The 22,620-nt window shown below is 35.7% G+C and overlaps 1 protein-coding gene across 1 annotated transcript in view; it reads right to left on the reverse strand.

Annotated features, from left to right (window-relative positions):
* Positions 1-19,927, reverse strand: part of gspt1l (G1 to S phase transition 1, like) — a 34,280-nt gene extending 14,353 nt beyond the window's left edge. The window contains exons 1-6 of the mRNA XM_059347970.1: positions 19,511-19,927; positions 17,074-17,118; positions 8,812-9,048; positions 5,907-5,940; positions 4,401-4,478; positions 3,092-3,272 (exon numbers count right to left, since the gene is read on the reverse strand). Of these exons, the coding sequence (XP_059203953.1) occupies positions 3,092-3,272; positions 4,401-4,478; positions 5,907-5,940; positions 8,812-9,048; positions 17,074-17,118; positions 19,511-19,724 (789 nt within the window). The 5' untranslated portion in view covers positions 19,725-19,927. The remainder of the gene's footprint in view (positions 1-3,091; positions 3,273-4,400; positions 4,479-5,906; positions 5,941-8,811; positions 9,049-17,073; positions 17,119-19,510) is intronic.
* Between the last annotated feature and the right edge of the window lie 2,693 nt (positions 19,928-22,620).

The following is a 22,620-nucleotide window of genomic DNA, read 5'->3' on the forward strand; positions in this document are numbered from 1 at the left end:
TTTTCTAGGTCCATTTTAAAGCTTTTCCAGGTCCATTCTAAAGCTTTTCCAGGACCATTTTAAAGCTTTTCTAGGTCCATTTTAAAGCTTTTCCAGGACCATTCTAAAGCTTTTCCAGGACCATTTTAAAGCTTTTCTAGGTCCATTTTAAAGCTTTTCCAGGACCATTCTAAAGCTTTTCCAGGACCATTCTAAAGCTTTTCCAGGTCCATTTTAAAGCTTTTCCAGGACCATTCTAAAGCTTTTCCAGGACCATTTTAAAGCTTTTCCAGGTCCATTCTAAAGCTTTTCCAGGTCCATTTTAAAGCTTTTCTAGGTCCATTTTAAAGCTTTTCCAGGACCATTCTAAAGCTTTTCCAGGACCATTTTAAAGCTTTTCTAGGTCCATTTTAAAGCTTTTCCAGGACCATTTTAAAGCTTTTCTAGGACCATTTTAAAGCTTTTCCAGGTCCATTCTAAAGCTTTTCCAGGTCCATTTTAAAGCTTTTCTAGGTCCATTTTAAAGCTTTTCCAGGTCCATTTTAAAGCTTTTCCAGGACCATTCTAAAGCTTTTCTAGGTCCATTTTAAAGCTTTTCCAGGTCCATTTTAAAGCTTTTCCAGGACCATTTTAAAGCTTTTCTAGGTCCATTCTAAAGCTTTTCTAGGTCCATTCTAAAGCTTTTCTAGGTCCATTTTAAAGCTTTTCTAGGTCCATTTTAAAGCTTTTCCAGGTCCATTCTAAAGCTTTTCTAGGTCCATTCTAAAGCTTTTCTAGGTCCATTTTAAAGCTTTTCTAGGTCCATTTTAAAGCTTTTCCAGGTCCATTTTAAAGCTTTTCCAGGTCCATTTTAAAGCTTTTCTAGGTCCATTCTAAAGCTTTTCCAGGTCCATTTTAAAGCTTTTCCAGGTCCATTTTAAAGCTTTTCCAGGTCCATTCTAAAGCTTTTCCAGGTCCATTTTAAAGCTTTTCCAGGTCCATTTTAAAGCTTTTCCAGGACCATTTTAAAGCTTTTCTAGGTCCATTTTAAAGCTTTTCCAGGACCTTTCAACGGTTATAAATGTCATGTTTTAGATGAGGACTTCCATACTAACAGGGCTCATTTCACTTCAACACACCACCAGCAACGGTTTTACACTTTTAACTACTAAAGTAGTTAGTTAATCTCATAAAACATGCTGGTAGGGGAATCTAGAAGCTAAAGGAGCTGAGAGGAACCATCAACCAGCAGCTGGAGGAACTATACTAGGGTTGTTAAAAGTATCAATACTCAAAATACGATACTCATTTTATAAAGTATCGAGTAGCTGCACAACTGTTTATTATAAATATTTAACCTGTGGTTCTGTTCATTTCCAAAAATATTGCATTTTTCTTGTTAATAAAAATATTTGTGTTAAACTTTGGGGTCTAAAATGGTATGGAGTGTTGAATATTTTCCTGAGTACCGGTATGGAGGTGAACATTTTAGTCTGGTGACAACTCTAAACTAAACACCAGCCAAACTAGGAGGAAGGAGCAGGAAGAGTTGAGGAGCCTCTCCTCCTCCTCTAGGAGCTAGAACTCCTTCAGCCAGAAGATAGAGGAGCAGCAGGAACCATCTAGAGACCAGCAGACAGTCTCAGATTACAGCCTGCAGGCTGCTCACTGTACCGTTTGTTCCCTTGAAAATGTGGTTATTTATAGTCAGATTGAAGAGAAATACAGGAAGAATTTCAAGCATTTACAAGCACTTCATCCAAAAATCAAAGCACTTTTCAAACCTTGAAATTCAACATTAAAACTCAAACATTTCCAAGTGTTTCCAGCCCCGTATGGAGCCGGAGTCCCTGCCACTAAAGGGATCATTCCTTAATGAACAACATGAGCCTCTAACCTGGACACATTGACCCACTGAAGCCTGGACAGCAGATACTCTCTCAGCTCTCACATACTTTATGAACTTCCTTTCTATCTGCTACAGCAGCTGTTCTCAACCTTGGGGTCCCGACCCCAATTGGGGTCGCGAGATGATTTCTGGGGGTCGCCAAATCATTTTGGAAGTCAGCTCTGTGTTAAACTGTTTTAGTCTTTTTGGTCACTTAATGTCTTTTTTTGGTAATTTCGTTGTTGTTTTTTGGTCATTTTGTGTCTTTTCTTGGTCATTTTGTGTCTTTTTTGATCATTTTGTGGTCAATTTGTGTCTTTTTTTGGTCATTTTGTGTCTTTTCTTTGTCATTTTGTGTCTTTTCTTTGTCATTTTGTGTCTTTTTTTTGTCATTTTGTCTTTTTTTTGGTCATTTTGTTTCTTTTCTGCGTCATTTTGTGTCTTTTTTTGGTCATTTTGTGTCTTTTTTGATCATTTTGTGGTCAATTTGTGTCTTTTTTTGGTCATTTTGTGTCTTTTTTGATCATTTTGTGGTCAATTTGTGTCTTTTTTTGGTCATTTTGTGTCTTTTTGTCATTTTGTGTCTTTTTTTTGTCATTTTGTCTTTTTTTTTGGTCATTTTGTTTCTTTTCTGCGTCATTTTGTGTCTTTTTTTGGTCAATTTCTGTCTTTTTTTGGTCATTTTGTGTCTTTTTTAGGCCATTTTGTCTCTTTTTTGGTCAATTTGTGTCATTTTTTGTGTCATTTTGTGTGTTTTCTGGTCATTTTGTTTACTTTTTTTGTTCATTTGTTTCTTTTTTGGGTGATCTGAACTGTGCGTGTGAGATTGTGTTCAGTGAGCAGGGGTCACGGACAACATGCATGTTAAATTGGGGGTCGCGACTCAAAAAGGTTGAGAACTACTGAGCTACAGAGGCTGAAAATCTATTATTTAGTAGAAGAGTTGACACTTGGATTTCCAGAGAAACTTCAGGTTTTAGAGGCTGATTCTAAAATCACCACCAGAGGTTTACAGGTTCAGGCTCGATGAGTCACAGAAACATGTTGAGTTTGATAGTTAAACAGCTGAAGGTGAGGAAGGCTGAGCATGCAGCTGCTTCTCTGAGCTTCTCTGAGCTTCTCTGTGGTTCTCTGAGCTTCTCTGAGCTTCTCTGTGGTTCTCTGAGCTTCTCTGAGCTTCTCTGAGCTTCTCTAAGGTTCTCTGAGCTTCTCTGAGGTTCTCTGAGGTTCTCTGAGGTTCCTCACCAGGACGGCCAGGTCGGCCTGAGACGCTCCTCCGATCATGTTGGGAACGAAGCTCTTGTGTCCCGGAGCGTCCAGGATGGTGAAATGCTTCTTGTCTGTCTCAAAGTACGCTCGGCCCACCTCCACCGTCTTCCCCTTGTCCCTCTCCTCCTGGTTGGTGTCCAGAGCCCAGGACAGGTACCTACACACACACACACACACACACACACACACACACACACACACACACACACACACAGGGACACACACAGGGACACACACAGGGACACACACAGGGACACACACAGGGACACACACAGGGACACACACACACACACACAGAGAGACACACACACACACACACAGAGAGACACACACACACACACACACACAGAGACAGACACACACACACAGACACACACACACGGACACACACAGACACACGGACACACACAGACACACACACAGACACACACACAGACAGACACACAGACACACACACAGACACACACACAGACACACACACAGACAGACACACAGACAGACACACAGACACACACACAGACAGACACACAGGCACACACACAGACACACACACAGACACACACACAGACAGACACACAGACACACACACAGACACACACACAGACAGACACACAGACACACACACAGACACACACACAGACAGACACACACACACACACACACACAGACAGACAGACACACAGACAGACACACACACAGACACACACACAGACAGACACACACACACACACACAGACACACACACACACACACAGACACACACACACACACGTTAGTACAGCAGAGGATCACCATACTTTTATATCAGTTCATGGAGCCAAGGATCCATATTTAGAGTCCAGGGCTCACTGAGGAATATACTGGACATACTGGGATCATATGAAACTTTACTTTCATGGATTCATCTGTCGATTATTTCAACGATTCATCCATTAGTTGCTTGGTGGAAAAAATGACTAAAAATATCAATGAGTGTTCCCAAACCACCAGATTTTGTCCTCTAATCTCTTGTTTTGTCCACAAACCAAAGAGATATTCAGTTTATTGTCATAAAGGAACAAAGACACCAGAAATATTCACATTGAAGAAGCTGAAATCACAGAATTTGGACTTTTGTCTTTAAAGAACTGCTCAAACCAATTATTAGATTATCAGAATAGTTGAGGATGAATTTAATAATGGATTATTGATCCATTAATGGAATAATTGTTGCAGCTCTAGTTATAATAATAATAACTATCTAAGCTAATATTGGCCCAGCTAATAGACATGTTGAGGGACTCACCAGGTTTCCCGGTTCTTCTCCTTGGCTTCTCTTTCATACTTCTCTAAGGTTCTCTTGTCTACCATTCCTGTTAGATACCTGGTGGACACAAGAGGAAACATTTCAGACAGACAGACAGACAGATAGACAGACAGATAGACAGACAGATAGACAGATAGATAGATAAACAGATAGATAGATAGATAGATAGATAGACAGATAGATACATAGCTAGATAGATGTATAGATAGATGTATAGATAGATGTATAGATAGATGTATAGATAGATAGATAGATAGATAGATGGATAGCTAAATAGCTAGATAGCTAGCTAGCTAAATAGCTAGATAGCTAAATAGCTAGATAGCTAGCTAGCTAAATAGCTAGATAGCTAGCTAGCTAAATAGCTAGATAGCTAAATAGCTAGATAGATAGATAGATGGATGGATGGATAGATAGATAGATAGATAGATAGATAGATAGATAGATAGATGGATAGCTAAATAGCTAGATAGCTAGCTAGCTAAATAGCTAGATAGCTAAATAGCTAGATAGCTAGCTAGCTAAATAGCTAGATAGCTAGCTAGCTAAATAGCTAGATAGCTAAATAGCTAGATAGATAGATAGATGTATAGATGTATAGATAGATAGATGTATAGATAGATAGATGTATAGATGTATAGATAGATAGATGTATAGATAGATAGATGTATAGATGTATAGATGTATAGATAGATAGATAGATAGATAAATAGGTAGATGTATAGATAGATGTATAGATGTATGTATAGATGTATAGATAGATGTATAGATAGATGTATAGATAGATAGATAGATAGATAGATGTATTTTATTGATCCCCAGTTGGGGAATGACAGAGATCAATAAAATGCAATAACAATAAAAATGTCTGAGTATTGATTGTAGAGCAGAATAAATATAAATATATTAGGAGTGCACAGATTGTAATTTTTTTGGCCGATCACCGATTTTTAAAAAGCCTGACCTGCCGATTCTGATTCATTGATAACTCACAGATGAACCTTCAATGTCTGAATCTTGTTTTACTGATAAACAATAACACAGCAGTATTTTTCTTTAACAAATAAAAAGGAAATCACACAATGTCTGAGCTAGTTAATAAAATATTGAACTTTAAATAAATAGCAACAATTTACAGGACAAACTAACAGAAGAACTGCAACCATTAATAAAGTGTCCTGAAGAGTTTTAGGTTTCGTTATTATAGTTCAACATACAGACAACTAGAGACGGGCTCGCTTTTACTATATTACAATAGTCATTCAATCATAAAATATCTATCAGTTCATCATATCTGGAAGAAAAAATAAGTTGGGAGCACTGCTTTGTTGATTATTCGATTATATATATATATATATATATATATATATATATATATATATATGGTCTGTCGGTCTGTCTGTCTGTCTGTCTGTCTGTCTGTCTGTCTGTCTGTCTAACTGACTTCACTCATTAACAGCAGAAGTGACAGAAACAGATACTCACATGATCTGTCCACCAATGGTTGACTTGCCAGCATCTGGAGAAGAAGCAGACAGAAGGTTTACAACAGGGAAACACTGACCATAAGGCATTTATTCATTTATTTAATTCATATATATATATATATATATATATATATATATATATATATATATATATATATTATATATATATATATTATATATATATATATATTATATATATATATAAATATAAATATATTATATATATATATAAATATAAATATATAATATATATATATATTTATATATATATTATATTTATTTATTTATATATATATATATATATATATTTGAAGCCTTAGTTGGCAACCTGCGGCCAGATTCACAAAGCATTCTCCAGAAAAAAGTGCCACTTCTTTCTTAACTTTGCTCTTAAGACAAAATTTAAGAATATTTGGTTTTCATGAAGAAATTCTGATCTTTTCTTTAGTTGTTTTCTTAACTTGAGAACAAATGATTCTTGAAAACAAAGTTTAGATTTCTTCTCAACTTTAAGAGAATCCCTCAGCAGTCTGAAAACAGCTCCAGTGGAAAGAAAAGTCTTATTTAGTCCTATTTATTTACATTTTAAAAAAGCCTCTTATTAAACATATCGCTGTGCTTTGGCTTTTCAACCTGTTTTTAATCTCGTTGTACGCTGTAGCACCTTGGGATTGTTTTTAACAATGAACAGTGCTTTACACATAAAATGTATTATTATTATCATTATTATTATCATTATTAACTCTGCGTTGGCCCCCTGGTGGTTGGTGTAGAAAGTGACTTGATCTTAAATTAAAATGAATAAAATTAGAGTAATTGTGCAGCACGACATTATTTTATTTATTTAACCCTCTAGAGTCCATGACAGCACCTGAACTTCTTCATGACGTGAAGACAGAAAAATGAAGCTTCCAAATAAAAAGATTCCAAATAAAGTTCTGGCTTCAAACTCCATCACAGATTTATTTTGATGATATTCAGCCAAGTAGAACCAGAGATTATGTCAAACATATTTAGTATAAAATATAGAACTAGATATTATCCTCATTTTACCTGTTATATGTTATATTTGCAACATTTAAAATTCTGTGTATGTTTTCCTTTGTTTCTTTTAGGTTCAACATTTTGATCAAGGAAGTCAAAGTTAAACATTAATGACCAGGACAATAAGGGCCTGCTGTAAACAGTAACTTTCTGTAAACAGTAACTTGCTGTAAACAGTAACTTGCTGTAAACAGTAACTTGCTGTAAACAGTAACCTGCTGTAAACAGTAACCTGCTGTAAACAGTAACTTGCTGTAAACAGTAACCTGCTGTAAACAGTAACTTGCTGTAAACAGTAACTTGCTGTAAACAGTAACCTGCTGTAAACAGTAACCTGCTGTAAACAGTAACCTGCTGTAAACAGTAACTTGCTGTAAACAGTAACCTGCTGTAAACAGTAACTTGCTGTAAACAATAGCCTGCCGTAAACAGTAACCTGCTGTAAACAGTAACCTGCTGTAAACAGTAACTTGCTGTAAACAGTAACCTGCTGTAAACAGTAACTTGCTGTAAACAATAGCCTGCCGTAAACAACAGCCTGCCGTAAACAGTAACTTGCTGTAAACAGTAACCTGCTGTAAACAGTAACTTGCTGTAAACAACAGCCTGCTGTAAACAGTAACCTGCTGTAAACAACAGCCTGCTGTAAACAGTAACCTGCTGTAAACAGTAACTTGCTGTAAACAGTAACTTGCTGTAAACAGTAACTTGCTGTAAACAGTAACCTGCTGTAAACAGTAACTTGCTGTAAACAGTAACCTGCTGTAAACAGTAACCTGCTGTAAACAGTAACCTGCTGTAAACAGTAACCTGCTGTAAACAGTAACCTGCTGTAAACAGTAACTTGCTGTAAACAACAGCCTGCTGTAAACAGTAACCTGCTGTAAACAGTAACCTGCTGTAAACAGTAACTTGCTGTAAACAGTAACTTGCTGTAAACAACAGCCTGCTGTAAACAGTAACCTGCTGTAAACAGTAACCTGCTGTAAACAGTAACTTGCTGTAAACAACAGCCTGCTGTAAACAGTAACCTGCTGTAAACAACAGCCTGCTGTAAACAGTAACCTGCTGTAAACAGTAACTTGCTGTAAACAGTAACTTGCTGTAAACAGTAACCTGCTGTAAACAGTAACCTGCTGTAAACAGTAACCTGCTGTAAACAGTAACCTGCTGTAAACAGTAACTTGCTGTAAACAACAGCCTGCTGTAAACAGTAACCTGCTGTAAACAGTAACCTGCTGTAAACAGTAACTTGCTGTAAACAGTAACTTGCTGTAAACAGCCTGCTGTAAACAGTAACTTGCTGTAAACAACAGCCTGCTGTAAACAGTAACCTGCTGTAAACAGTAACCTGCTGTAAACAGTAACTTGCTGTAAACAACAGCCTGCTGTAAACAGTAACCTGCTGTAAACAGTAGCCTGCTGTAAACAGTAACTTGCTGTAAACAGTAACCTGCTGTAAACAGTAACTTGCTGTAAACAGTAACCTGCTGTAAACAGTAACCTGCTGTAAACAGTAACTTGCTGTAAACAGTAACTTGCTGTAAACAGTAACCTGCTGTAAACAGTAACCTGCTGTAAACAGTAACTTGCTGTAAACAGTAACTTGCTGTAAACAGTAACTTGCTGTAAACAGTAACTTGCTGTAAACAGTAACTTGCTGTAAACAGTAACTTGCTGTAAACAGTAACCTGCTGTAAACAGTAACTTGCTGTAAACAGTAACTTGCTGTAAACAACAGCCTGCTGTAAACAGTAACTTGCTGTAAACAGTAACTTGCTGTAAACAACAGCCTGCTGTAAACAGTAACTTGCTGTAAACAGTAACCGTGGCGTGCGGGGGGCGGTGTGTGGACCCACCTACGTGTCCGATGAACACAACGTTGATGTGCTCCTTCTTGGGGGCGTCTGGCTGCGTAGGAGGAACTTTGGGCGCTGGCGTCTCCTCCTCCTCCTCCATCATCTCTGGAGCCGTCTCCTCCGTCGGGCCCCGGTCCCCACAGGTCCCGCCTCCCGGCTCCTCCTCGTTTGACTCCGCCTCCTTCTGGTCCCAGGGCTCCTCTGGGCTCATCTCGGTGTCGCCGTTTTCCACTGGAGCTGCAGACACAAAGCGTGACATCACTCAGGCTTCTTCCTGTGGCGGACACTATTTAACCCTTTGATGCTCAACATGCATCTTGTTGCGTCCCAAGAACAGCTTTTAGTTATTCTGCTCCTCACCTGGAACAATCTACCTGTAGATGTGAGGTCAGCTCCTTTAAATCAGGACTAAAAACACTATAGTTTACTGCAGCGTATCTTAACTTTAACACTTATCTGCTTACTTTTAACTACACAATGTTGACTTGTGCTTTTTATTATTTGATGTCTTTTCTTATCCTGCTGTATCTTATTTCTATTTTTATTTCTATTTCCCTGTTTTAATTGACTGTTTTTACTGTTTTCTATTGTGTCTTGCTGTTTTTAATGTTTATGTAAGGCACTTTGAATTACCTTGTGTTGAGTTTTTATTTTCTATCTTTGCAATTAATTAATTTCATCATTCAGTATTCCAGGTTTTTCCTCAATCAGCTTGTTTTTGATCATCATACGTCCTCATTTTTTGTTTTAATTTCTTACTTTTTGAATAAAAACCCTTTTTGTATCACTACTCTTCTAATGCACAACATGAATCAAACATGTCATTATGGGGTATTGTGCGTAGAATCTTAAGGAAAAATTAATTTGATGAATTTTGGAATAAGGCTGTACCTTCCAGATCCACTGTATGTGTGACAAAATGATACATAAACATGTTAAATATATTAAATATAAGAGTGTTTGGCCTCTCTTACAGCTAAAGTAACTATTTGAAACAAATTACTATTATTATAGTATTAGACCATTTAATTTTACATCAAATTTGGATGAATGAGTCATTTTTGACCCATGTGTGTAAACTTGATGTAATAATACAAAATCTATTTTTCTTCATAAAGTATGAAGGAAAAATGGATTTAATGATCTGTTGTTATCAAAAACAAGATATTTAAAGAATACTTGGAAAATTCAATCATAAAATAAGTTGATATCTAAAGATAAACAGAAACACACAGCAGCATTAAATAACATGAAGGGAATGAATGAGGCTCATTTAAATATAGACAGAGCTTCTTATGTTCACTTTCTAATTTTCTTTAAGTATTTCGGTATTTATTCTGAGCATAAAAGAATAATAAATCAGCAGCATATTTTAAGTTTTCCACGTTTCTCTCCGCTGTCTGTTACTTGTTCAGTGATAAACTGCATCACTAAATGACAGAAGAACCTAAAATAAATAATCTGGGTATTTTTTCCAATGACAATGATAAAACAAACTGAAAACAGTTAGCCCTACATTAACTTGACCTACAAACATATTTTACCTGTGGGTATTGGCTTCAAAATGACATTAAAACATATTTTAATAACTAATAACAGTAACAGTAAGTAAGTCTGCTGGTTTACAAGTAGGAAAGGTTCCTTTATTTATCACAGTCAAACTAATGAGGGCTGTGCCATATCGGATCATTCACCATAATACCCGTATATTTTTTTCATGATTAAAAAAATGCATATCATAATATTGGCAACATTTTCCAACACTGTCTGGCTGCTCCATGTCCTAGAGCAGGGGTCTGAGTGACTGGAAAAACACTCAATTACTTTAAAAAAAAGACACAAAATGACAAAAAAAGACAAACTGACCCAAAACAGAGACAGAATTACCAAAAAAAGACACAAAATGACAAAAAAAAAGACACAAAATGACAAAAAAAAGACACAAAATGACAAAAAAAAGACAAAATGACCAAAAAAGACACAAAATGATTTTAAAAAGACACAAAATTACCAAAAACAGTAATTAAAGGGACCTTCCACACACAACACGGTAAAGTGCCATTCATATAAAACTCACATTAAACTTTCATATCAAGGTGGGGGCCACAAAATATCGTCACGAGGGCCACAATTGGCCCGCGGGCCGCCAGTTTGAGACCCGTGTCGTTAAATAAAGTGAAGAAAAAGACATGTTGATGTTAAATAAAGTTCTGTGAGGTTTCTGGTCACAAAGACTGATGGATTTTATTTAAAAATGTACAAAAGAGTCAAGAGTATATTTTTTTAATATTTGGTAACTGTTGAGATTTACTTTACATTTTAGATTGGTTTTTATTTTGTTGTAAAGCTTTTTATTTATACAGACGGAAAAAAAATATATCGTCAAGAATATCGTTACCGCAAAAATACCCAAAAATATTGTGATATTCCTTCAGGGCCGTATCGCCCAGCCCTACAGCCAGTGCTTTAGTTTAACTACATTTAATTTTTACAGAAACAATGAAAAACACACAAATATCTGCCCAACAACGCACATCGTGTTGTTTAATATAGTCAGTTTATGAATGCTGATGTGGAGTGGAGAAGCATTTTGAACTAGGAGAGCTTAAACATCAGCAGCAGCAGGTCACTGTTTACATGTGGATCAGACTGTCTAGAGTCTGTTCTGAACTGGGGAAAGGGCCTTTAGTTCTGCTGCTCCTCTTCATGGAACCAGCTGCAAACTGAAGGAGCTGGTTCCTCTAAACATGTTTAAGTCTTTATTATTATTATTATTATTATTATTAGTACTTCATGGTGTTGGAGCTGGCTCTTCTGTTTGTGTGATGATGTTCTGACTGGGACTCTGTTTTTATCTTCTCTGTTGTTTTTAAAGGATTGTCTGGAACTAACTGCTGCTGCATTTTGTTTCCTTTTTTTTGGTCATTTTGTGTCTTTTTTGGTCATTTTGTGTCTTTTTTGGTCATTTTGTTTCCTTTTTTTGGTCATTTTGTGTCTTCTGGTCATTTTGTGTCTTTTGGTCATTTTGTGTCTTTTGGTCATTTTGTTTCCTTTTTGGTCATTTTGTTTCCTTTTTTGGTCATTTTGTGTCTTTTTTTGGTCATTTTATTTCCTTTTTTTGTCATTTTGTTTCCTTTTTTGGTCATTTTGTTTCCTTTTTTGGTCATTTTGTTTCCCTTTTTTGGTCATTTTGTTTCCTTTTTTGGTCATTTTGTTTCCTTTTTTGGTCATTTTGTGTCTTTTTTGGTTATTTTGTGTCTTTTTTGGTCATTTTGTGTCTTTTTTTGGTCATTTTGTTTCCTTTTTTGGTCATTTTGTTTCCTTTTTTGGTCATTTTGTGTCTTTTGGTCATTTTATTTCCTTTTTTGGTCATTTTGTGTCTTTTTTTGGTCATTTTGTGTCTTTTTTGGTCATTTTGTTTCCTTTTTTGATAATTTTGTTTCCTTTTTTTGGTCATTTTGTGTCTTTTTTTGGTCATTTTGTGTCTTTTTTGGTCATTTTGTGTCTTTTTTGGTCATTTTGTTTCCTTTTTTGATAATTTTGTTTCCTTTTTTTGGTCATTTTGTGTCTTTTTTGGTCATTTTGTGTCTTTTTTGGTCATTTTGTTTCCTTTTTTGATAATTTTGTTTCCTTTTTTTGGTCATTTTGTGTCTTTTTTTGGTCATTTTGTGTCTTTTTTGGTCATTTTGTTTCCTTTTTTGGTCATTTTGTGTCTTTTGGTCATTTTATTTCCTTTTTTGGTCATTTTGTTTCCTTTTTTTGGTCATTTTGTGTCTTTTGGTCATTTTGTGTCTTTTTTGGTCATTTTGTGTCTTTTTGGTCATTTTGTGTCTTTTTTGGTCATTTTGTGTCTTTTTTGGTCATTTTGTTTCCTTTTTTGATAATTTTGTTTCCTTTTTTTGGTCATTTTGTGTCTTTTGGTCATTTTGTGTCTTTTGGTCATTTTATTTCCTTTTTTGGTCATTTTGTGTCTTTTTTTGGTCATTTTGTGTCTTTTGGTCATTTTGTTTCCTTTGGTCATTTTGTTTCCTTTTTTGGTCATTTTGTGTCTTTTTTTGGTCATTTTATATCCTTTTTTTGTCATTTTGTTTCCTTTTTTGGTCATTTTGTTTCCTTTTTTGGTCATTTTGTTTCCCTTTTTTTGGTCATTTTGTGTCTTTTGGTCGTTTTGTTTCCCTTTTTTTGTCATTTTGTGCCTTTTTTGGTTATTTTGTGTCTTTTTTGGTCATTTTGTTTCCTTTTTTGGTAATTTTGTTTCCTTTTTTTGGTCATTTTGTGTCTTTTGGTCATTTTGTGTCTTTTTTGGTCATTTTGTGTCTTTTGGTCATTTTGTGTCTTTTGGTCATTTTGTGTCTTCTTTGGTCATTTTGTGTCTTCTTTGGTCATTTTGTTTCCTTTTTTTGGTCATGTTGTCTTTTTTGGTCAATTTGTGTCTTTTTGTGGTCATTTTTTGTCATTTTGTGGTCAATTTGAGTCCCTTTTTAGCAAAGGACTTAGATTAAAAGTAACAATATGATATGAAAAAATATATAAATGAACAGACAGAGAGATGTTTTAGTTGTTGTCTGCTTCATTATTTATCCAAAATTCGTCGTATCATCTTTAAATCCTTCCTTCATGGTGTTGGAGCTGGCTCTTCTGTTTGTGTGATGATGTTCTGACTGGGACTCTGTTTTTATCTTCTCTGTTGTTTTTAAATGATTGTCTGGAACTAACTGCTGCTGCCTGTCTTGGCCAGGACTCTTTTGTAAAAGAGATTTTTAATCTCAATAAGACTTTCCTGGTTAAATAAAGGTTAAATAAAAAATAAAGGCAGGTCAGTATTTAAATGTGGAGAGAAAAAGCAGTGAATGTAGTTGTAGTCTTTAGATGATATGTTTCCAGCTGAGCGTGTCCTTTGTTCCTCAGCCAGTTTGATCAGAATAAATCATTTCAGCATTGTGATGGACAACAGACGCTACTGGAGATAAATCACGCCGTGTCTTGACGACGGTTGTCAAAAGTATTGATACTAAAACGTATCGATACTCATTTTGAAAAGTATCAATAAGTAGCCAAGGAATGAACACTTAGCTTCATTATTTTTATCAAGCTTGCCTAATATTGTGCACAGCATCCAACCTCTAAATATTGTTCTAATTGTTGTTTATTGTATTTATTTATTTTCTGCACTACCTCAGACCTGAAGCTTGTTATCATAGTTGCAACTGTTTTAATTATAAATATTTAACCTGTGGTTCTGTTCATGTTTACATGTTGCATTTTCCTTGTTCATAAAAATATTTCTGTTAAATGTTGGGCTCTTTGTTTTTATCCTGGTGGTATCGAGTATCAAATATTTTCCTGAGTATCAGTATGGAGCTGAACATTTCAGTATGATGACATCACTAGTCTGGACCATCATTCACCACAGAGTTCTGACTGGAAACAGGCAGAAAGTCACCACAGGCCAGCTAACGTGAAGCTAGCTCAGTTAGCATAAACATGGTTTAGTCCAGTTTAAAGGCTGTTGGAGCACAATGATTCCTGATGGATCCATCCAACCACCAGCCAGGCTGTGTGCTGTACACAGTGACTCTAGTCTCCTCTTTAAGGTCCTTGTTAATATGATTATGTGTCAGATTAGTTTAACCCTTGAACTGCCTGCTGGAGCACATTGAGTCAGCATGTTTCACTGACTCAGCCTCTCCACCACTTGGCTCAGCTTGGTTTTATAAAAACCAGTAACAGGACCAGGTCTAGGGTTTGTGCATGCACACCAAGGTGATTATAGTTAACGGAAACTAAGGAAATAACCAAAACTAGAACTGAAAAACATTTGTTAACAGAAATATAAAATAAAAACGAGTTTTTAAAAAACGATAACCAACTGAAACTGTATTTTGTGGTTACAAAACTAACTAAATTATAAATAACTAATAACTAAACTAAACTAAAACTAATAAAAACTCAACTACAACTAATAAAAACTCAACTACAACTAAATAAAAACTCAACTACAACTAATAAAAACTCAACTACAACTAATAAAAACTCAACTACAACTAATAAAAACTAAACTACAACTAATAAAAACTCAACTACAACTAATAAAAACTCAACTACAACTAATAAAAACTAAACTACAACTAAATAAAAACTCAACTACAACTAATAAAAACTCAACTACAACTAATAAAAACTAAACTACAACTAAATAAAAACTCAACTACAACTAATAAAAACTAAACTACAACTAATAAAAACTCAACTACAACTAATAAAAACTGAACTACAACTAATAAAAACTAAACTACAACTAAATAAAAACTCAACTACAACTAATAAAAACTCAACTACAACTAATAAAAACTCAACTACAACTAATAAAAACTAAACTACAACTAATAAAAACTCAACTACAACTAATAAAAACTCAACTACAACTAATAAAAACTCAACTACAACTAATAAAAACTCAACTACAACTAATAAAAACTAAACTACAACTAATAAAAACTAAACTACAACTAATAAAAACTAAACTACAACTAATAAAAACTAAACTACAACTAATAAAAACTAAACTACAACTAATAAAAACTCAACTACAACTAATAAAAACTCAACTACAACTAATAAAAACTAAACTACAACTAATAAAAACTCAACTACAACTAATAAAAACTCAACTACAACTAATAAAAACTAAACTACAACTAATAAAAACTAAACTACAACTAATAAAAACTAAACTACAACTAATAAAAACTAAACTACAACTAATAAAAACTCAACTACAACTAATAAAAACTCAACTACAACTAATAAAAACTCAACTACAACTAATAAAAACTCAACTACAACTAATAAAAACTCAACTACAACTAATAAAAACTAAACTACAACTAATAAAAACTAAACTACAACTAATAAAAACTAAACTACAACTAATAAAAACTAAACTACAACTAATAAAAACTAAACTACAACTAATAAAAACTAAACTACAACTAATAAAAACTAAACTACAACTAATAAAAACTCAACTACAACTAATAAAAACTAAACTACAACTAATAAAAACTAAACTACAACAAATAAAAACTAAACTACAACTAATAAAAACTAAACTACAACTAATAAAAACTAAACTACAACAAATAAAAACTAAACTACAACTAATAAAAACTAAACTACAACTAATAAAAACTAAACTACAACTAATAAAAACTAAACTACAACTAATAAAAACTAAACTACAACTAATAAAAACTAAACTACAACTAATAAAAACTCAACTACAACTAATAAAAACTCAACTACAACTAATAAAAACTAAACTACAACTAATAAAAACTCAACTACAACTAATAAAAACTAAACTACAACTAATAAAAACTAAACTACAACTAATAAAAACTAAACTACAACAAATAAAAACTAAACTACAACTAATAAAAACTAAACTACAACTAATAAAAACTAAACTACAACTAATAAAAACTAAACTACAACTAATAAAAACTAAACTAAAACTCTATAAACTAACTCAAACTAACTGAATATGAAAACAAAAACCCACAACAAAATTAAAACTAACTGATGAAAAATCCAAACTGTTATAACCTTTGTAAGCACGGTTGACAAAAACTATTCTAACCTTGGTGTGTGCTTCCTTCCCTCTAACAGTGGGACCGTTTCCACTCCAGTTTTAAACTCATTCTTCACGTATCTGAAGCGTCCTGCCGCTCCTTTCATGCTAAAGTTAGCTTTCTATCACCACAACAACCAGACAGAATTAATAAGAACACTTTATCAGTGAACTGTAGTCTGTCTGGTTGATGTTGTGGCGTTATCTGCCACGTCTGATTAGAGATAACAGGAGAGTGGAAGAGAAGAAGGACAGCTCAGCGTGGAGGACGAGATACATGAAGCTAACAAGCTAAAACACTAGAGAGACTACAGTGAAGCTCCACTGGAGGACAACCAGCCCTCATAACATGTGACACAAGGAACACAGGAGGTTATAACACTTAACCCATTGAAGCCTGGAAAGCGTTTACGTCGTTTTGTAGTATTTGTATAAGCTCTCAAATACTTTTTGAATTTCATTTCTATCTGCTACAGAGGCTGAAAAATCTATGATTTAGTAGAAGAGTTGACACTTCTGTTGGATTTACAGAAAAACTTCAGGTTTTAGAGGCTGATTTTAAAATGGGCCAGAGGTTTTACAGGCGTTTTAGGCGTGAATGGGTTAATCACAGACTCCAGAATACGTACCGGCGTTTTCTGACACCTCCATGGTGGAAATCTTTTCAACAGCAACTGAAATAGAAAGAATTAGTAAGTTTGTGTGTAAATGTGAACTATTTCTAAAGCAACAGAAACAAATGAACCTTCATGGGTCACCTGAAGACTAAAATATATAAGAAATGCTCTGTCAAGCTTTAATAATTGATATAATGAAACATTTGCAGTTAGAAAAAATAAAATCCACCCTGAGAGGTACATAGATAAACACCTTTTACACAATATGGCAGCAGCCATTTATGGACTATTATACCAAATATTATCCAATGAAGAATTAACAACTGTACATTTTATACTTGACATCCTCCAAGTTGTATTATTACTATTTAAATCTCTTTCATTTATTTGTAAACCTTGTTATTATTGTTTTGCTATTTGATTTGACTCCACCTAGGTTTGTTTGTTTGCTTTTATTTTTCTACTATCATTCTGTTCTTTCGTGTTGATTTGAAGCATAAATGAACATTTATCTCTTTATTTTTGCATGTCAACGAAAGGAAAAACCCCCAGTAAAGAGAAGTTGAGATATATATATATATATATATATATATATATATATATATATTTAAATGTAGAAACATTAACAACATATTTCTTTAAATTCCAAGTTATTTGAACTTTATATTTTTTTAGTTTTTTTGAGAAATTATCATTTTCAAGAGCAGAGTGTCGAGGTGTTTTGATAGTTTCTACTGTGATATTAATATTTGGTGTTTATGATTATTGTCACGTCGTTTCTTTGAGTTCCTTTAAATTCTTCATATCAATAAAATCTGTTCAACAGAACAAAAACTTTAAAAAAAACACAAGAAATGTTACATGTTGAGGCATGAAGGCTGTTCATGTCCTGCTCCTCCATATGTTGAAGCACACACACTGTTATAGTGTAAATGGTGATAATAACAGTAACATTACATATTAAAACTTAATACCAGCAACACTGACTGCATGTACTGGAGTCATGTGGGACATGTTCATCTAGAACAGGGGTTCCCAAAGTGTGGTGCGTGGACCCCTGGGGGTGCGCCAGATGAAAAATGTAATGGCGGTCTGATAATGACACAATTACATTTTTTTCCCCCCACACAATAAAGACGTGTTATTGATTAATTAATAAATACAGGCTATTCAATTTTGTGTCATTTTTTTTTCATTTTTGCATCTATTTTGGTCGTTTGGTCATTTTTACATGTATTTGTGGTCAATTTGTGTCTATTTTGATAATTTTGTGTCATCTTTGGTCATTTTTGCATCTATTTTTGATCTTATAATGAAGCGTAGAAGAAGTTATCTTCTTGTTCATGTGTCATTTTTCCAGCCTGTTTTATGATAAGTAAGTAAGTAAGTAAACTTTATTTATATAGCACCTTTCACAGACAGAAGTCACAAAGTGCTTCACATAAAAATCATACACATAACATAGAAATGTACACACAAGTTTTAAAAGATGACGGGTTGTGTTTTAGCTCCACGCTCATTTAAATTTGCTGCAATTTTTGTTCAACGCAGCTCAAAATATGATAACATTTGTCCCAACTGATGTGCTTTCTGCCTCTGATCCTCCACCTTTAATATGGATATTAAAACTCTTATTGCATTGTGTTTTATTTTGAAGGTGTGGGGGATTGGGGGGGGGCGTAGAAGGAGGTGCAGGGCTAGAAAAGTTTGTGAACCCCTGCTGTAGAATAAAGGATCTCTGCTCTGCTCCTCTTTCTGCCTGGTTCTGTGGACAGAAGCTGCTGAATGATCCCAGTAGAGTACAGGAACTGGTTCCCAGTGACACATGGTGACCAGCAGCGCGTCACAACATCCACGTCACACAAACACGTCACACTCATTTCTCTTCAATGGCAACTTTAACTTTAACAATAAGGAGTTTTTACTGTTTACCAGTGTTGTTAACCAGCCTCTCCATGTTTACTGTAGTCATGTTAACATGTTTAACAACACAGGCGCTCCATTATAAAGCAGCTAGCCACAATGCTAACTAGTTAGCTCCCGCCGGCTGCTTTAATGAGACAGTTATGACAGTCAACAGGCTACAGCACCAAACTAGCGGCTAGCACTGATAGGACCAGCAGGCTGTTAAAGTGACAGAATCAGTCATAAAGTCTATATTAATGCTAATCCAGCTAGCACACAGGCTAGCTGGTTAACGCGCTCAGAGGAACGCGTGTCTGTCCAAGAGGCAAGTGAGCTAGCCTGCTAGCCTAGCATTAGCATCCACCCAGCTAACCCAGGCTACCGGTTAGTTAGCATGCTAGGCTAAGTTAGCATGCTAAGCTAAGTTAGCCTGTTAGCATCCACCCATCTAACCAACCAACAGAGGCTACCGGTTAGTTAGCAGCTAGGCTAGGCTAAGTTAGCATGCTAAGCTAAAGTTCCCCCAACGTGACTGAGAACTCACCGGCAGAATCCAGCTGCTCCGAGTTCGTTCTGACGGTGAAAGACGGAACAAACTCGGCAGCGTTCACGTTGGGCACGAACGGTTTGGCGTTAACGTTGAGGGCCGTGAAGGCGGCCTGGAGCTGCGGGTCGGGGCCCGGGTCGGGGCCCGGGGCCTCCAGCTCCTGCTCCCAGCAGTCCGGAGCATCGGGGGCTTCCGCGGCTCTCGGGTCCATCGCGGCTCTCTGCGGTGCTTTTTATTATTATTTTACTGCTGTGAGGTGTCAGCTAGGCAGCTCTTGGTCCCGGGGAGGTGTCCGCCCAGAGCCCGGTGCTGTGATCAGGTCGGCCCGCGGACTGTGACGGTGTTCAGGTGGAGGTGAAGAGCAGCAGCCGGTCCGAGACTCAGCACTCCCAGAGACAGTCCGCGTGAGCTACTGCGTCTAGTCAGGCAGAGTGCTGCCCGCGGTGCACTCTGGGAAATGGAGTCTTAGCACAAGCGGGTAACGTTCGCGCTAACGGAGACCTGGTGGCAATAAAACTCCATCCCCCAGAGAGCAGTGCGACACAGTTTCCGTTAGCGGCGTTTGACCTTTTCACAAACCGCAGATTCGATTCGTTTTGTTGTTTCAACCAGAAAGTTACTTTTGAATGGACCAAAAGTCTTATCCCGATATATTTAGGCTGAAGATAATATGAATATAATAAGACACGGTTGACTGTTTATGTCGTGGCTGTTTAATAAGAACTGTGTGTGCTATACAAAATGTTTCTTTCCTTTATGATTTCAACAGATTTGTTGTTCACAATGCAGCATTTTCAGGGCAGAAACAGGGCGTTAAAATCAAAAAGAAGAACCACAGATGGAATTGTTCAAACCTAAACAATAACCAAAACTAATAAACAACAAAAGAAAAGAAATGGAAGACTTTTCTGGGCCGAGTACATTAATAAATGTTCTATTACCCTCCATGAGAAAGTTACTTTTGAATGGACCAAAAGTGGCGGTTCTAGACTAGTTTTACTGAGGGGGCCAAGCAGGGGCCAGTGTTTAATCAGAGGGGCACATTAAAAAACTCATCAAAAGATTATATTTAGGCATTCAAAACCTTTATTTTAGCTCATTTAAAAATCTCATTTAAGTGTATTTGGAAGATACAAATACACTGATTGAAACAATAATTATTTTTGCACAACAATTAAATTTCTCATTTTTGTGCACAATTACTTTTATTTTTATTTTGAAAGTGCAGTATAGTGAGAATGATCTTTTTTTTTTATGTATACATATATACACAAGCTTTTATTGCACAATTAAACTATTATACAATGTAACATTCTGGGTTCCTTTTATGCACAATGAGATATTGTTTGAACAAAAAATAGGTTAGAATTGTTCCGTCGTTCATCATTATAAATTGATCATTTTATTATTAATTTGACACAGGGGCCACAGCAGGGGCCAAAGGCTTCTTCACAGGGGCAGTGGCCCCTGGAGGCCCCTGGTTAGAACCGCCACTGCTTATCCTGATATATTTAGGCTGAATATAATATGAATATAATAATACACGGTTTACATCCCGACATTTTTATCCCAAATGTTCAGTCTAAGTCAAATATATAATAAGTAGTTTCATTGAAACTGTTTATTTAAGTGAAAATAAAAAATCAAAGCCCCATAAAATGTACATTTAAATAAAATAGGCCAACCTTTTTCTGAAATAAATATATTTATGTGAGAAAAGAATAAGGAACATTACAAAATAACATATGACAAACCCTAGTAAGGGCAGCATTCATATATAAAGAAAGAAAAGAAATGGAACTAGCGTAACTGTATCCCAAGTCGGAGACTGCCGGCTAAAAAACTACTAATATAATAATTATGATGTTATGTTTCATATTAATTAAATGGTGTGAAACTAAAGTCTAACTTCTTATCTTTTGAACCATATATTGTTTTAACCGTGCACGTTAGCCTCGGGTTTACCAGAGTCGGCTAAAGGACGCTAACGCCGGTAATTAGCCGTGAGCGGTCATATGTGTATATGAGATGTGATATCAGGAATATGTTCCAATGTAAATAATACCAGGAATATGTCACACACAAAAAACAAAAATAGAATCAACACCTCAGAGCCTCAAGGATTGTTGTATTACACTATGCATGTATTGCAATAACTGGGTCCAACAAAGTATATATTTTTGATGGTAGTGTATAGGGCTGCACAATTATGGCCAAAATGATAATCACGATTATTAATCAGGATTATTCATCGTGTTAGGGAAAACATCTGTATTTTTATTGCACTACTTTTAAACAAACAATAGCAACAGTTTTTAGTGTCTGGTGCTTGTTGTAAACAAACAGAGATCGCTAAGCTAACACCTCCTGCAGCAGCAGCACATACACACTGTACTGCTACAGAGCTAACTGTTAGCCTGTTAGCACATACACACTGTCCTGCTACAGAGCTAACTGTTAGCCTGTTAGCACATACACACTGTACTGCTACAGAGCTAACTGTTAGCCTGCTAGCACATACACACTGTACTGCTACAGAGCTAACTGTTAGCCTGTTAGCACTACACACTGTACTGCTACAGAGCTAACTGTTAGCCTGTTAGCACATACACACTGTACTGCTACAGAGCTAAATGTTAGCCTGTTAGCAATTTGCAGACTGGACTGCTACAGAGCTAACTGTTAGCCTGTTAGCAATTTGCAGACTGGACGCTAAGGGATTAACATCCCCTCTGGCTCTGCAGCTGGGAGAGACTGCTGCAGGAGGACTGGGCCGCTTCGACTCGTTCTTACGGCCCCGCGGCTCGTTATGAAGAGCCTCCGGCCCCCGCGGCTCATTAAGAAGAGTAAAAACGAGTCTCCAAAAGTCTCTAATAACACCAGGAAAAGTCGCTGGATTTGTCTCCAGTTGTATTTTTGAAAAATAGTCTCTAAGGAGGTCTGAAAAGTCGCTAAATATAGAAACAAAGTTGCGAAGTTGGCAACACTGCTTCACCGGCTTTTACAAATGGTTAGTTTTAGTTACGTTTTTATTAGTTCTAGTTTAGTTTTTATTAGTTTTAGTTTAGTTTTTATTAGTTGTAGTTTAGTTTTTATTAGTTCTAGTT

Source organism: Centropristis striata, chromosome 13, assembly GCF_030273125.1.
Source record: "Centropristis striata isolate RG_2023a ecotype Rhode Island chromosome 13, C.striata_1.0, whole genome shotgun sequence".
NCBI classification, from domain to species: Eukaryota; Metazoa; Chordata; class Actinopteri; order Perciformes; family Serranidae; genus Centropristis; species Centropristis striata.